General features: G+C 35.1%; 2 protein-coding genes across 2 annotated transcripts; both read right to left on the reverse strand.

Moving 5' to 3' along the window:
• Positions 1-353: 353 nt before the first annotated feature.
• Positions 354-983, reverse strand: LOC145075738 (uncharacterized). The gene is made up of 2 exons (XM_079021868.1): positions 628-983; positions 354-579 (listed from the first exon to the last, which is right to left on the reverse strand). Exons 1-2 carry the CDS (start codon positions 981-983, stop codon positions 354-356), a joined length of 582 nt encoding a protein of 193 aa, XP_078877994.1.
• A 7,911-nt stretch (positions 984-8,894) lies between these two features.
• Positions 8,895-10,350, reverse strand: NPQ7 (antigen receptor-like protein (DUF565)). Its single transcript, XM_079021864.1, has 2 exons — positions 9,816-10,350; positions 8,895-9,440 (listed from the first exon to the last, which is right to left on the reverse strand). The coding sequence occupies exons 1-2, from the start codon at positions 9,968-9,970 to the stop codon at positions 9,002-9,004; spliced, it is 594 nt and encodes a 197-aa protein (XP_078877990.1). The 5' UTR covers positions 9,971-10,350; the 3' UTR covers positions 8,895-9,001.
• Between the last annotated feature and the right edge of the window lie 7,026 nt (positions 10,351-17,376).

The following is a 17,376-nucleotide window of genomic DNA, read 5'->3' on the forward strand; positions in this document are numbered from 1 at the left end:
TTTTAAAACACTGGTGTCATCGAAACCGCACTCTCTCTCCCCCGCCACATAAGCGTCATGCTATTTTTTACCACTCAAGTGTGGTTTCTTGCCACACCAAGGGAGTGGTGCCACACATTCTTTTTTTTAAAACTATTTTAATTTAATAAAAATTCTTTTTTTTAACGATTTTAATTTAATAAAACTTCTATTTTAATAAAAAAAACATAATTTTTCATTATTTGAAAATTAAAAAAAAATTACATTGCATTACCACAAAAAAATAAAAAAATAAAAAAAACACGAAAACCACACACATGAAATTTAAATAATCCTAGAAACTTAAAAAACATAAATAAAATAACTAAAGCAAACTAAATAAAATCGTTCTCTGAGAACTCATCTTCGAGGTCATCCGGTGGATCCAAATTAAGGTTAATGTTTTGAACCCCGTAAGTGTATTCCACCAAGTTATTGCGAAGATTGTGAAATGTTTCAGTGCAACGTATCTTTGTTCTCCTGTTTATATACTCTTCGCCACCAATTTCTATTGGTTGTGTCTCTGGTATGGTTTCTTCCTCGTCAAACGCACATATTGCTCTTCATTCGTCTTCAATAATCATGTTATGCAATATAAGACATGTATACATGATTTCTTGAAGTTTTTCCTCGCCTAAATAAGCTGCTGGTTTTTTCAATATGAACCACCGTTTATTCAGAACTCCAAAAGCACGCTCAACATCCTTCCTAGCTCTTTCTTGAGCTCTCTTGAATTTCTTTCGTCTAGAACCATGTGAAGCTGTAAACGATTTAACAAACACAGCATACTCAAGATAGATTCCATCAACCAGATAATAACCATACTTATATGGCGTTCCACGCACTTGAAAAGAAGAATCTGGTGCGGATCCATCGTATATGTTGTTAAATATTGGTGAACGATTAAGAACGTTGATGTCGTTAATCGAACCAGGAGAACCAAAAAAAGCATGCCAAATCCACATATCTTGTGATGCAACTACTTCAAGTATGATCGTTGGGTCACCATGATCACCTCAGGTAAATTGCCCATGATATGCTGTAGGGCAATTTTCTCATGCCCAATGGAGACAATCTAAGCTTCCTAGCATTCCAGGAAACCCATGCACACTAGCATGATGAGCTTGCAATTGCAGGATGTCATTACGTGTAGGCTTACGTAAATATTTTGGACTATAAAACTGAATCACAGTTTTGCAGAAAAAAATGGAGATTATCTTGTACGATCCTAGTAGACATCCTAAAACTTTCGTCTAACGCATCAGGCAGAATGCCATATGCTAATTGACGAAGTGCGGTCGTGCATTTTTGTAAGGGAGTGAACGGGTGTATCTCTAGCATTGTAGCGTTGTTGGAAAAAACTACACTCCATCGTTACATCTTCAACTATACGTTCGAATAAACTTTTGAGCATTTTGAAGCGCCTACGAAAATAATACCCTTGATAAGTGCCATTCTCTGCAAAATAGTCTTGCACCAAACGTTGGTTGGCTTCTTCACGATTTCTACAAATATATATATATATATATATATATATATATATATATATATATATATATATATATATATATATATATATATATATATATATATATATATATATATATATTCGTGTTCTCAATTGAGAACTTGCAGCTGCGTTGTTACATACAACGTTATATGTTTGTTCCGCCATTTGAACACACGCAATAACGGTATCAAAAATATTCTGAAATTCTTCAGAAGATGAAGAGGATGACATTTTTGAGAGAGTGGTGATTTTAAAAAAAAAAAAAATTGAGAGAGAGAAAATATTGCGTTGTGAAAAAAAATTAAGTTGATATGTATATATAGGAAAGAAAAAGCAAAAGCAAAAAAAAAATAATAAAAAAACTAAAAAAAATAATAATTACTGAACAACCGATCATACCTTCCGAACTTCCCTCCACCAATCACAAAACGCGGCTTTAAAGGACTGCACTGCAGCCAAAACCGCACAAGATCGCGGTCTGGGGGCGTTGTGCGCGGTCCAGGTGGCACGAACCGCGGTCCCAAACCGCAGCCACACCGTGCAGCCTTATTTACAAAGTAGGTTTTGAAATATAACTCTTATGAGGAAATCAGGGCTTCTGTATTTTCTTTTATCATCCATCACCTATATTTATTTTATCATCCATCACCTATCATATACACCACCAACGACCCTCCTTATCAATCCATTTCAGTCGTATCATCCACCATACACACCACCGACCACCCTTTTTGGTAAAACTATTTTTGGTCGGTTTCGTAGATTTAGACGATATTCTGTTTTTTCCGTTAATTTGGTTAAAATATTAGGATTTTTGTGAAGATTACTTTAATAACCAAAAAAATTTAGACTTTTTTTAAGATTACCCATAAATTAATGTATATTATTATTAACAAATCATTTAAAAGTATAACATATCTTTTTTTTATTACAAACAAAGAAAATATAGTCGTTACTAATCCTATACTAATAAAAGAATAGTTTTAATCTTATTTTGTCATGTGTCACTCTAATACAACTTCATATTAATATTATATCATGTGTCAAGGAGATATATTAGGCAAATCACTATCACAATTAATGATGTTAAAGTTTTAAATAAAAAATTAAACTTTTTATAGAAACATTTACTTTTTTAATTATATGTTATATTTGAAGTCATAACTAACTTTAAAATTTTTGTATATCTCTTAATTAATAATTTATTTAAAATAATTGACTAATAATTATGAATTTTTGCTATCAAAACTAAATTAATTTTATAACTGTAGTTTTCATGGTTATAAACTAGTAACTAGTAATAAAAAGGTGGACTAAATATTCTCTTATTGTTTGTTGACAATTTCAAATTCTCTACATTCCTCTTACGCATCCTCGTAGTGTCGTGAGATGCACTCTATAAATGTTATTTTCATGACAGTGGTGTTTTTATGTTCTTTAACCTAAATAATGATAATTAAATTATAACACCTTATAACTTTATTATCCATATTATGTTCACATGTTTACTAACGACTATGTAATGTAAATCTATGTAAACAAACAAGCTATAATGAATTTATTTATTTATCTAATGAGACTGTTTTTTTTTATGTTTTCCAAGATACTTAACATATCGTTGTTTATAAACGCTCTTTGTCAAATATATATCCTACTAAAGATATGTTGCATTAAATGTCCGATCGTACCTAGTGAATCTAGAACCTGTAACGAAGTGGTTCCTTATTTATATGAAACCGAAAAAAATAAAGAAATACTAGTGACGGTTTGGCTCATAAGACTAAACATATTTAAACAGAACTTCAATTGTTATGTTGAAATGCTTACAATTATAACCGAAGAGGTCTTATATCTTAAAATACATTCATTCATTGTATTGTTATTGATACTTTTTAAAACACACTTTTCAATAACTATTAAACTAACCACAAAATTGCCACTAACGACATTGATTTTAATATAGCCACTACCTATAACTAACAAATATAACATTAACTTTGATATCCACAACAATCAACAATAGCAATACAACGATTTCATATACTTATGTTTAATTATATAATGCATAACAAAATTTATAAGATTAGTATTATGTAATACATTGTGCTGTAATTATCTTCGCTTATGTTGGATCAATTGGGCCATCAGTTTTGAAGCTTAATAATAAGAATATCTATCAATAACTAAAATTACGTATTTTATTATCAACCAAAATTCCAAATCTCAACTAGTTGTATAAAATTGGAAATAAACAAACGTCACAAACCTGTGGGTAATGGAGTGGAAGCTGGAGGCAGAGGGCGGTGGCTGTGGGACGGTGCCCGACAAACAGTGGGCGGCAACGGACGGCAGAGGGGCAATTGCCGATTGGGAGGTCAATTACTCGATTGCCATTTTGTCGAAGTGGAGATTGCATGTCCAGTCGACGTTTCATTTTTTTTTTCTTTTCCTTTTTTTCATTGTTTAATTTAATGAACTGGGCTATTGTCTATTAAGTTAAATTTTAAATCAATTGGGCTAATTGTAAATAGACTGAAATTTAAAATATGGGCTTAAATTTTTTTGATACATATATTTTTTGGTAAGTATCATAGAGTAGGTCTTTAAAAATTTATAAGATAGTTTCAAGTAAAAACTTTTAGGTATTCTTAATAAATGAAGGTTTTTTTGTTGGTCATATTTCAATTTATGAGTTTTGACGCTTGTCATTTTGTGGTATTTTTAAATAAATGTTTTTTTTTCTATTTGTTATTTTCTCATTTTTTTTTATCTTTCTTAATTAACACATCATATTTACACCTTAATTAATAATTGTCTTAATTGAAATTAACCAATAAGTTACAATATTACAACTCATATAGTATTTAATATGTTTCCTTTTAAATTCAAATTTTAAATTTCAAATTTAAATAAATTTTTGTTTAAACCTTCCTATTTAATTATTTTTTTTGTTTTATCCAATCCGTATAACATACGGGTCTCACAACTAGTAATTTATAATTATAAAGTAGGTCTTTAGAAATTTATAAGATAGTTTTTAAGTAAAAACTTCTAGGTATAATTTATCATACAAGTTATAAAATTAGGTGGTTCCTAGTACCCCTCTTAGCACTATGACTATGTACATACGCATAGGCCATATTGTCTCGACTCTACACAGTTTTTAACATGAGAATTGTGTTGGTTTTTGCAGAGTAGGAATGCCAAGTTAGATTTTGAATTACAAGAAGCGAACAATTATATAAATCTTTAGGTGATGATACAACGTCCTCTTTTCATACAATGATGTTGCTTATTCTAAAACAACAAGACTTATAGACTTAAGTATTTCAAATCTTCAATGATTGACATTTGTTTCTAGTCCTTGATATACAAGAAATTATCTCCGATTCTATGGATAAGTTTGTTATTGAAGGTTCTTTTGATCAACATAGTTCGTGACTTCAAATCTACAAGAGATAGCACATGCTACGATTTTGACATTAATATAAACTATTATAGATTCTATGCACAAGATATGCTATCTAAAATACTTGGGAAAAAAAAAATTAAATTTGAAGTCCCAAAAGTGGTTATCACATGGTATTGACACAAATATTGCAAGACTTATAAGATACCATCTTTTACATAAGGACAAATGGACAATTATTACAAATCATCATCGTCAAATCTCTAAACTAATTTTGAGACTAACATAAGATATTAGCATGCAATTATTATTAATAATAAACAATATATATTAATTATAATGGTATAAACCCGCATTAACTTGAATAAAAAAGCACTTACTAAATGCTTGGTACAGTTTATTTCAGTCAATATCTTGTTGTCTATAATATGATTAGCATAGAGTTGTGTAGTTTAGTGCTATTTGGATGAGGTATTCTTAGATATAAATATTGGATTTGATTTCTCTTATGGTCTCCAAAAACTAGGGTTTACTTTCTTGCGTTGCTTGAATTGTTTATTAGATCTGAATTGTTGAATGTTTGAGGAATGAAAACATGAATTTGAATGTTTAGTAGTTTAATTAAAAATTCTCTTAATTGTGATTATCATTAGTCAGATCTTACATTTGAGGTGTGGATCTAATCAATAATTTCATAAATTTAAGGAAGAACGTCATACATTACTTTGTTAGAATTGATAGCATAATTGATAGAGAATTCCATTCTTATGCAAGTTAAATAACCTTTCTTGATTCTCATTGTTCATTAGGGATAGAATTTCAATGTTTCCAATATTTTTGTGAAATCAGTTTTAGTAGATCTTGTTTGATTTCATGAGATGATTGATTGTTTAAATGCTATCTAATTTTATCTTACTAATCCATCAACTCCTTCATTTAAAACTAGTAATAACCAAATCCAATAGTACATTCTCTTGTCATTAAGAAAGTAACAAATAGTCTTTCATTGATTTGGTTTGTACTTCATGCTTAGAATATTAAGTTTGTGAACATAGCTTAATTAGAAACAAACATCTACTATTGAGATTTCACTTATTGTCTTTGTTGTTTGATATATGGGTTTATCAAATCTCTATACGAATATATAAATATATAAAGGGTTCATTGTCCTAGTATGCTAGTTTTCGTTTAGTATTTTCAATATTTACATCATATTTATATACTAAAATTATACATCAAGTAAATGGCACGTTGTTGGGAAAATTGGTTTGGTCTCCAAAAACCACCCTTTAAAATTTCTTTAGTTTGCTCTCCAAATGATCTCTAATTTGCTTTCATACATATAGTTATTTTGTTTAATTATTTAAAATCGAGTAAATTACTGAAACGGTCCCTATGGTTTGATCAAAATTATACGTTTGGTCCCTAATTTTTATTTTGCACTCAGATCGTCCCTGTGGTTTGATTTTGTTGCGTTTTTCGTCCCTTAGATACATAAAGTTAGGGACCAAACGTGCAATTTTGTCCAAACCATAGGGACAAAAAACGCAATAAAATCAAACAACAAGGACGATCCGAGTGTAAAAAAAAAATTAGGGACCAAACGTGCAATTTTGATCAAACCATAGGGACGATGTTTTTTTGTTTATGTTTTCTCTTTTTTTTTTATTCTATTCATTGTAAAAAGAAGGCTCACGATAATTCATCGAAGTGATCCTCAAATTGGCATCAAGATTCTTTTGTATGGACTAAGGACAAACAATCAACACCGATTTAAGAACAAACAATCAACACCGATTTAAGGACAAAGGACAAACAATCAACACCGATTTAAGAACATTTTAATCTCATAGGAAAATGTGTTACTTATATATGTGGTCATGGATGTGACAAAACGATGATAACCGTCATTTACCCGTTGTTAAATCGGCATTGGAAATAAAATAAGTATTTTATTTTTATTTATAATTAATGTAAATGTGATGTAACTTTTATTTTTAATGTAATTAGAGTGTGTTTCCGAAGAAGAAATGGTGGTTGTTTACCCTACTAACTACAAATGCATGTTCACGCGATAACTTTTTTTGGTACTACCACTACTTAGCACAAAGAGTTGTCCATGAAGTTGGTTATTTAAGGACTTGCATTCGACTTTTTTATTATATGCCCAAATGTTTTATAAACATATCCCCTCTGATTTGTCAACTAAAAAAAAAAAAAACATATTTGATGCCTGGGCTATTTTAAGAACTTTGAAGTTATAAAAATAGAAAAACTATACAATATTTATTTTTTACTTTTAATAATTAGCAAACTAGATTAACTAGTAAGAAAATATAAAATATGATTAAGGGGTATAAAACAAAACTTATCTCGAGTAAAGTAAACTAATAGCTAAAATTTAAACGGTTCAAAAGTGTATCTTAGATTCATTCAAAAATGTAGTTTAAATGTTTAATAATATATAGTTTCTATTTTAACAATAATTAAGCCTAATTCTTATAAAAATCAAAAAATCAAAGACACTTTGGACAAATTTTTTTAGCAAAACGAAGCTAAAGGAGGTAATTTTGAAGGGTGGTACGGACATGTGGTGTTTGAAGTCTGTCTACTACCAAAAAAAAACAAAATTATAATCTTGAAGGAATAAAAAAATTAAATAACTAAAAAAAATCTTTGACCGTCAAGAAAAGCATCAAAAGACGGTCAAAAAGTCAAAACCCTCACATGCCCACCTTTATTCAAAATCCTTTTACACTCAACCATTGGTTAGCAGTAATAAGTACAAGTTGTCTGGAAGTAACAGAAGGTAAAAATATGTTAAAAAAGTCTTGTAAAATTATAATTTGTGAACATAAATTTTCATATGGCTACCTTCTGTTTATGTAGTTTTTAAATAATTGTGTTTTATGAAAAAAAAAAAAAAACAAATAAGCATAAGCGTGACCCATTTACCACATTAACCGCCCATTTATATACCGAGATAAATATTTTTTTAATTGAATGATAGTATTATTTTTTTTAAATAATGGTTATATTATGAAGAAAAACTATTTGTTTGTTATACATTTACAACATGAACACCCTACATTATATATATCGAGATCAATAAAAATGAAAATTTAAAAATCATACAATTTCTATTATGGGATTCCTTTCTCCCAACCAAACGACGTTACATATTATAATTTTTTCATATTCCAATTCCTCATGTTCACATTATAATTTTTTCATATTCCATTCATTTCATAAACATTCTGCAAACAAAACATTCCTTTACTTTCAAGTTTGAGTGTCACAGTTTAGCTCTAATCAAGGTTTTAAAATACAGAATCGGGCCTCAAGGCGTTTACCCCTCGCCTCACGAGGCGTAAGCCTCGAGGCGAAACAAGGCGTAAGCCTCGAGGCGGAATAAAATAATAATAATAATATATTATATTAATCATAAAAAACATATTAAAGTCCAATTTCAAACATAAAAGTATTACTTAATGTCGTCATCCCAAAAATAAAAAGATACTAAAATTCATAATAGTCTTCAAATCATGCCAAATTAGTAAAACCAAATGCATAATAGTCTTCAAATCAAGCCAAATCAACAATAACGAAAAATAAGGAGTGACGAGAAGAGAAAAGAAAGAAGAAATGAGAGAATAAGGAGTGACGGCTGGAGAAAAATTAGGTCAAGTAAAGATATCACGTGATTTCTAAGGTCAAAAAGTCCAAAAAAAAAAAAAAAAAAAACCCAGAACGCCTCTTACGCCTCGCCTCGGACCGCTTTTCACCGCCTCACAAGACTGAGGCGTGCGCCTCATTCTCCCCCTAAGAAGCGTAGCCTCAGAATCGTTTTTCGCCCGCCTCGCCTCAAGGCGCGCCTCGAGGCGTACGCCTCGAACGATTTTTAAAACCTTGCCTCTAATACACTGAAATTTACCTTTCTCATATTGACTGTGCGACTAATCGGTAAAACACTTATTATCAATATCTCTCAATAGTCAAAAAGGAATTTAGAGGTAGAATATAATTACTCCAACTCTCTAAAGCAAACAATATAGTAAAAAAAATTAACTACCTAATTTAAAAGCATCTACAAAGAGACCTAAACAAACACCAGCTTTCCAATAGTTCACCATGACTATCAAAGACTCAAACCTCTTACTATTTGACTTTTTATACATCAACATACCAATTCCCTCAATTGCAGCCACCACAACACCTGCAACTAAAACATCCCAATCCCCAGTTTGCCCTAGGATTGTAGCTAATGCATTTGCAGTGTAGAAACCAAGGAGTAAAAGAAATACCTTCATTGGGAAATTCTTTCTAGCTGAGTTTAGTTTATCCAATAGTTGTCTCCCACTTGCACTCACTAATCGGCCCAATCTTGTTTGGCCCAGGCCCGTTGGGCTTTCACCATTGATGCTTTCTTGGTCACCATTGGTAGGTAAACCACCAGTGTTTAGAGCAAAAGTCATCTCCAAAGTACGTTGTCTTTTTCGGAAACTGTTGCAAAGAAGAGACCATATTTGGTTTATACTTAGTTTATCCTAGTTTTTGTAAATCATAAACATGGATCTAAGATTGTACAAATGGTATTCATTGGTTTAGATCAAGCAATCTAGATGATATATTCAGACACTATAGTTTATAGCAAATTATTGTTTCAAATGTTTTAAACATATAATCACAGGGTATTTCAGACAGATATTCACATACCAAAACCAAATTGGAATACTGTAGCTTGCACTATAACATCAGATACTAATCGAGAACCATAAAGTTTATCAAGCAATTCCTATGGCAATTAAAATTATTCAAAATGATGCATATTTTTGGGAAGGCACGATGTATATTGTTCATATAGTGTAGGGGCATTACCTTTGGTTACGGAATGGTGAAACAAAGCTATGTTTGTCTCTCCAGTGAAGCACTGAATCAGGATTTTCCTTAGCGATGGCACGTTCATTGGTTTCATTAACAATTGCCGAGAAGGAATAGTACTTCAGCGCTAAAATGTGAATTCCACAAGCCATCGACTGTCGAAACAAGATATCGAGTATCGATTCAAGTGTCGATCGATGAGGGGTTTCGAAAATTGAAGTCAAATTAAAACAACTCAGAAAACGTTATGATTTCAATCCGCAAGCCAACAAAGAGAATGGGCAGGATAATTAGGGTTTACGTATGAGGAAACAGCTTGAGGTCGAAATAGAGCCTAATGACAGACAATATGAACTGATAATGCAATGATACAAAGCATTTCGAAGATTACCGGAGCAAATTACATGAGAACTCACATGGAGTTGCAAAAATCGACAGGCTCATACGATGATAACGGTGGGAGCACACACGATTTCATTGGGTTCTGCAAAGGCAACTCCGTTAGAATGCAATAAAGAAATTAAAACAAGGTTGGAAGTTGCCAATATACGAATATAGAGGGCTAAAAATGTGAATTTATCATGTATAGGATCTACATTGTTAAGATTTTTGTTTCACAAATGGTAAACTTAAATAGTTAGGAACTTCTCTATTTGAACATTAACACTAGTCGGAGTGGCCAACGTCCGCTCCACGTTTTTAGAAGAGAAAAGAAGAAAACGGCATTGTAGGAAGTTATGGTGGTAACGGAAAGCCACGAAAGTCTTGTAACGCGCAAAAACGAAGAGGATGGTCGGTGTTTGTGCCATTACCACAGCGTTGATGCTTTGGCCAGGTCAGAAAAACGGTTGTTGGTGTTTCCCACACCGTTTAGTCTAAGATTATGTCTTTATTTAATAAACCTTTTTTCGGCTTCTTTAGTTTATAGGCGGACATATATTTTGTTCGAAAAAAATGTTTATTTTTTCAGAAGAGAATATGACATACGTCAAAATGTTTGTATGTTTGTATGTTTTTTCTGGATTCCTAAAAGATTTGGAAAATTACTTCTAAAGTCTTTCAAATATTCCAAAGGTACAAAAAAAAGAATATATCTTGAAACCTAAAAAAACACATCTTCATTCTTCCTTGAGCACCTCTTCGTCCAAGATGCAACCTCTCCCTTTTTGCTCCATCGCCATACGACTCTAGACGCAGGACTACCATCCACGTCGTTACCGTCCAACACCACCGCCTTTTGGTCGCATACTACAAGTAAGTTTCTCTCTTTTCCATTTCTCAGTTTTTTTCTGAAATCATTGTTGATTTTCTGAATCGGCTATGGTTATGTGATGTGTTAATTTTCTAAAATTGGCTAGCTTATGTATTTACTGAAATCTTTGTTTACCAAGTTGTTAAATTCTGAAATTTGAGATGAGATTTGATTTGTTACTAAGTTGTTCATTTGATATGTTGCTTCAAATATTTGTTCATTTGATTTGTTAAATGAGTTGGGTATCTGAAATTTTTGTTTACCGAAATTTGTGTTTACTAAAAGGCCATTATATTAGTTTTGCATCATTTGTGTTCATGAAATTCAATTTAGCACCAAATACAACTACTTACATCATTTGTGGCCCATGATTAATGGTGAATTTAAGGTTATTGTAGTGGTTTAGCAAAGCACAATACCAAGATAGATATTTAAAGACCTGCAAAAGGATGTCGATAAGTGAAAAGGTTGTTGGAATCAAAGTTTATTCCTTAAACTAGATTGTATAAAAAAGCAATTGCAACAATTGTGTTTGATGCTAAATTATTTCATGTTTATGTGTTGATGGATTCAAAGTGGTTCATAATTTTTAGTTGCCATGGTCCTTAATGATGTCATTTGCGTAAATTGTAGTTACCCAACTATCATATGAAAAACTATATATTATAAAATATGCATCTTGTAAGGATGAAATTTGAAGAAACAATGATTGATACGTTGAGGATGAATTATACAAAATTAGAGACTCCATAAATAAATTATTGTAACACCTGTTTTCTAGAATGGATCGGTGTATGACATTAAAGAGCTAGATGCATGGTTTTTGGGAAAACCCATGAGTCACGACGTGGCCATAGGGAGGTCACGGCATGACAAGTCAAGAATGAGAATGTGTATCCGGAGGCTAGTCACGACGTGACATGTGTATGGTCACGACATGATAAAGGCTGCATTCCAAGCCCATGCTCTTTTAGGGTTTCCTTCGTATTTAAGGCCCTAATCTCGGATTTAGGGTTTTATTTCCAGACTCCATCACCATCTAGAGCTTTGATCAAACCTTAATAGCATCCTCTTCATTGTGAGCTTACTGTAACATCCACAAAAATCATGAAAATTTTAAACTTTTAAGACCGACTCAAAATCATAAATTGTTTACAACATATCTTTCAAAACATGTTCAATATAAGAGTTTTCCTAAGATCATAAGTCCAAAACATGAGGATGTGTAGGGTCACGCTTTTTCCTTCCCATGATCATCTAAAGTACCTGAAACATAACCCAAAACTGTAAGCCAACTCTTAGTGAGTTTCCCCCTAAAGTACCAACACAATACATAATCACAATACTAACAGCAAACAGCATGCATACAAAGCCTTCAGTCTGACTGGACCGCTCGTAGAACCTTCAGCATGACTAGATCGCCTCACCGTGCCTTCAGCCTATCTGGACCGTTCTCTGGGCCTTCGGCCTGACCGATACGCCCCTCTGGCCTGCAGTCTATCCAGGCCGCCCTAGGTCTCTGGGCCTTCAGCACACAACAGGACCGCCTCAACCCAACACACCATCACATATCAACATATACCATATCAAACCTTAGCTAGCATATACAGACAATCATACAGATCTAACAGATCACTAAACATAGCGTCATCCTATATACCAGGATATTGATCTAAAAATCACTACATCATATAATCATACGATAAACCAAGATAACAATATAAAGGGGCCGGCCTTGGTGCCTTCGACCCAAAAGTACAGTGTGGAAAACTCACCTCGCAAACTGAACAGAAGCTGATGAGATCTCGGCTCCGAATCTCAGCTCTCTAACCGACACCTATTCTCACCAATTGACCAATTCCATCAAAATCCCAAAATACCCAAAATACCCTCAAGGTCAAACTTAGTAAAAGTCAAAGTCAGCTATCCTCACGTCGTGGCCAGACCTTGGTCACGTCGTGACAGCGAACCCGATCCAATTCCCATTCGAATCGACCCAAATTGATCAACTCAATCAAAGAAACCACTTGAACAGGCATCACGATATGAGCACCCATTCTCACATCGTGACCTCCAAGGGTCCTAACAGAAACGGGCCTGCTCTGCTTCTCACATCGTGGGATCCCACACCCCACATCGTGAGTGCTGTCTGAGGCTAAAATCACAATTTTAAGTCCTTATTCCATTAAGTCTTCGAGTCCACTTCTTCCAGATGTTAAAGGGGACCCTTAAGGTCCATAAAAATGTTTCCTTTATAGCAATGCATGCACCAAACATGATCATCCATTTTCTAGGTCAAAAAGGAAGAAATGGGCTTCAAACTTGCATGCATGCCTCAAATCTATACTAACTTCCAGATCTGAACACTATGAGGTTCTTGGGACTCTTAGAATCCAATGTTGCCAAATTTATGGATCTACTCCACTCAATCAAGCCATATCATCAATAAAATGGACAAAAATCAAGATCTACCCATGCTAAGTAATAAAGTTGGAGCCTTTGATACTTACAAGGGCCCAAAAGCAAGAAAAGATGATGATGATGCTGATTCTTTGCCCACACCAACACTAGAGTATTCCCTTCTTCTCCTTTTTCTTCTTCCCACAAGCTAGAAATGCACCCAAAATGACAAAGGATCTTAAGGAGATGTAAAATTAGGGTTTCTGGAGGCTTAGAGAGTGATAGAGGTTGAGGGTGAGAAACCTTATCCCTCGCGTTCCCTTAAATACCAAAAACTTAGGATTTTGGTCGTCAACCGCCTTCACGTCGTGAGCACTATACTACTCATGTTGTGGGCTTTTAAATGATGCACTCATCCGGATCAATCCTCATGACGTGATAAGGAAATTTTCATGTCGTGAGCAGGGAAATTACTGAAACTTATAAGTTCACACTATAAAAGATAATACATGCCTGATTCGGGTGTTACAATTCTCCCCCACTTGAATCAGACATCTTCCTCGAAGTCAACTGCTACGAACAACTCCGGGTAATGCTCCCATATCTCAACCTCTAGCTCCCAGGTCCACTCGGAACCTCTCCGATGTTGCCACTACAATTTTACCAAAAGTATCTCCTTGGTGCGCAGGACCTTCATCTTCCTCCTTAGAATAGCTATCAACCTCTCAAAATAGTTCAGGCGCTCATCGACCTGAATATCATCTAATGGAACCACTACCTTGCTGTCCAACACACACTTTTGCAATTGAGAGACATGGAAAGTTTTGTGAATCTGACTGAGCTCCTCAGGTAGATCCAACCTGTAAGCAACCTTGCCAACCCTGGCAATCACCCGGAAAGGCTCAATATATTGGAGACCCAAGTTCCCCCTCTTCCTGAAGCGTATCACACCTTTCCAAGGTGAGACCTTCAGTAATACCATGTCACCGACCTAAAACTCCAACTCGGATCAACACCGTTCGACATAGCTTTTCTGCCAACTCTGAGATGTCTGCAGTCTCGAATTGGTCTGACTCCCTGACAGACCACCCATAGTGTACCATTGCTAACTCCATTATACTTATCCCCCAACCGACTACTCAACTTCTGATATCCGGAAGTTCCCACTAGAGAATAGATTCATAGACCATATGTTGCTGAAATTCCGAAACCACATACTTGCCTGACCCCCACATAGATAGAACAAAACCAAACCACAATCACAAGAATCTGATCTGCCATCAAAACTGAAACCATCCTTTAACCTTGAACCCTTCAATTGATACTCTTGGCATACGTATTCCTTAATTCACACCATACTGAAATGAAGATCTTGAACATAAACACCCGCGATTCCCAATGCAAGTTCCCACCAAAAACCAACTCGGTACTTAACTCATAACCCGAGATCCAAGGACCTACACTTGCATTTCACCCGAAATCTTCTGATTCACGAAAATCCCTCACTAAACCTGGATATAAAGATTTCCCCAACCATTGCTGAGACTACCAGTCTCACACCTGGTCCAACCACTATGTTCCCAAGAGCCCGAAAGACAAGGATATCCAAACCTAATCATCCCTTTATGCCACTTACTAACCACACACTAAATCATGTAATACAAGATCCAAACCTTTCCCTTACAGTCTCTACCAGGTTCTAACTAAATTGCCATATACACATGGGCCTCGCCCACGGGCCCACCCATTTAAAGCTACACAGGCACGACTCCGCCTCCGACCCAAATGGTCCTCAACCTGAAATAGAGGAATGATCTCTAACAATCCTGCCCATCGTGCCCAAGGCACGAACTGACCCCCATTTTATACTCATGACCACCTTAAAAGATTTCCTAATTCAAACTGGTGAATGCTACGATTGCATCGCAGTCTTATAGCACTTCCAACCACCCATGGTCTTATCGCAACCAAACCATCACAACCCTACTCACCCTAAGTCGAGACCCGCATCATACTGCATCCGATCAGTTGTTTGGGTCGTGATTTGAACCCCGAAAGTCTTCATTAAACCACAACAAACAGCGAGGCCCCAACACAACCCTCAACTTGGATCCATCCACAAGCCTGCCACACATCATAGTGGAAACGCTGACCAACTATTGGAAGTTTGCTAAACTACCAGCTTACACAACTTTAATCCAAACAACCACTTGTGTCGCTTCCCTCTTGACTAGGACGCGAAACTTAACCTAGTTTCACACTCGTGTCAGATCCCAAAGATTCTGATTGATTCTCCCCCACTTGGATTCGCCGAAGCTCTCCCATCCCATAAAATTTGTTGGGTTCCCAACCCATCTTATCCTCATGAAAATGACTATGACCTGTGTCTACCAATAATAGCATTCCGTTACTAGCCAATATCAATGATTGTCCAACTCTTGAATTCCCGAAAAATGCTCCCCGAATTTCTAGCAAGTCTGATAATCTCAATCACTCCTCGTGATACCGCACCAAATCCTTAAGCCATTTATGTTGGTGACTAAAACCATAATCCTTTGCTCTGAATTGGAGAATCTTTACCCTAACTTCTCATCCTCAAATGAATCCCTGAATTCTAACCATCTAGAATTCTTAGTGATAATAAAATTTCCCTGACACTTACAATGACCTAACGACTCAAGCGACTAACATCACTATCTCCTTTCTACCGCTCCTTCCCAAGCAACGATAGTGATTGAACCCAAAGGTTCTTTCATGGACAATTTTCGGTCCTACCTAAACGAATGCTATCACGTTCGAACTCTGATTTCGCTGCTGAACTTTTCCTACTAATTTGACCATAGATCTTCCAATCTATACCCATGAACTGGATCCACCCAAGGAACCAGAACAATCCTATGAAAAACTTAATCCTACCCAGCAAGATACAACCCACCGATGACTCTTGGCATGCGAAAAGGCATACGAAGATTCACAAAGGGTGCTGCTTTCTTGGGAGATTTGGCTTTCTTGAATGCTTTACTTTTCTTGTGTGTTTCACCCATTGTATGTTCTATTCCCTTGTTGTGGGGGCCTTGCTTGGGAGAAACCAACTGTTTGAGCCTTGAGACTAACGGAACGTGGGATAGAGTAGTAGAAGATGGAGCTGCGGATCGCTCTAGTTGATTGGGTGCGGTAGAGGCTAATATGTTCTGACTTGGGAGAGGCGGGGTAGGAAGGTATGGGTCAATACCTTCTGTAGCCTCAATGTGATCTGTGACTATTTGGGTCTCAAGTCCAACCGTAGTCAAGATATGAATGGGTAAATGTCTGATTGGTCCAAAGATAGATTGATCTTTAGAGTAAGCGTACCTTTTTAGATCGCGTGTGATAAAGTAGTTGATGTCGTTGCCCATACTGAGGTTGGCGTCTTGATGAATATCTGAGATGCAGAGTGCCCAAAACCTTGCAAAAGTAAGCGCGGTCGAATTTTCTTTTGGAGTCTTCTTAAGGATGTACTGGAGAAAATCATCCCATAGGATTTGACCGTAGTCTACATCATGAACCGTGAAGATGCTCCATACTAGCTCAAGTAATTTGAGGCCCATGTTATCATTGCCTCCGGTCCTTCCTGATAAACTGCAGATCACAAAATGACACACAAACTGCCATACAACAGGAAGCTGGTTCTTCTTGAACTCTCTAATACCCTTGATCTTCTTCTGGCAACCCATTTGATACAGAGTGGAGGTTATGTCTGTGACACTTGGTGAAAAGAACTTGGTCGAGGGATGCACCAGGAGATTGATCGCAGTAAGAAACTTGTCTTTGGTCAAGATGACCAAAGAATCATCCACCAAGTTCAGATGAACTTCTTGAAGATTATTGAGATAGCGATATGCTGAAAACCACATTTGAACAATGTGG

The sequence above is a fragment of the Lactuca serriola genome, chromosome 9, assembly GCF_051521515.1.
Source record: "Lactuca serriola cultivar US96UC23 chromosome 9, Lser_US96UC23_V15, whole genome shotgun sequence".
Taxonomy (NCBI): domain Eukaryota; kingdom Viridiplantae; phylum Streptophyta; class Magnoliopsida; order Asterales; family Asteraceae; genus Lactuca; species Lactuca serriola.

Bases quoted from the DNA above. Each gene is read 5' to 3' on its own strand.
- LOC145075738 (XM_079021868.1), bottom strand. From the start codon at position 983: ATGTGGATTTGGCATGCTTTTTTTGGTTCTCCTGGTTCGATTAACGAC. The intron at 580-627 runs GTATACATGTCT...AGACGAATGAAG, and splicing joins GAAAAACTTCAAGAAATCAT to AGCAATATGTGCGTTTGACG.
- NPQ7 (XM_079021864.1), bottom strand. From the start codon at position 9,970: ATGGCTTGTGGAATTCACATTTTAGCGCTGAAGTACTATTCCTTCTCG. The intron at 9,441-9,815 runs GTAATGCCCCTA...TCTTTGCAACAG, and splicing joins TCACCATTCCGTAACCAAAG to TTTCCGAAAAAGACAACGTA.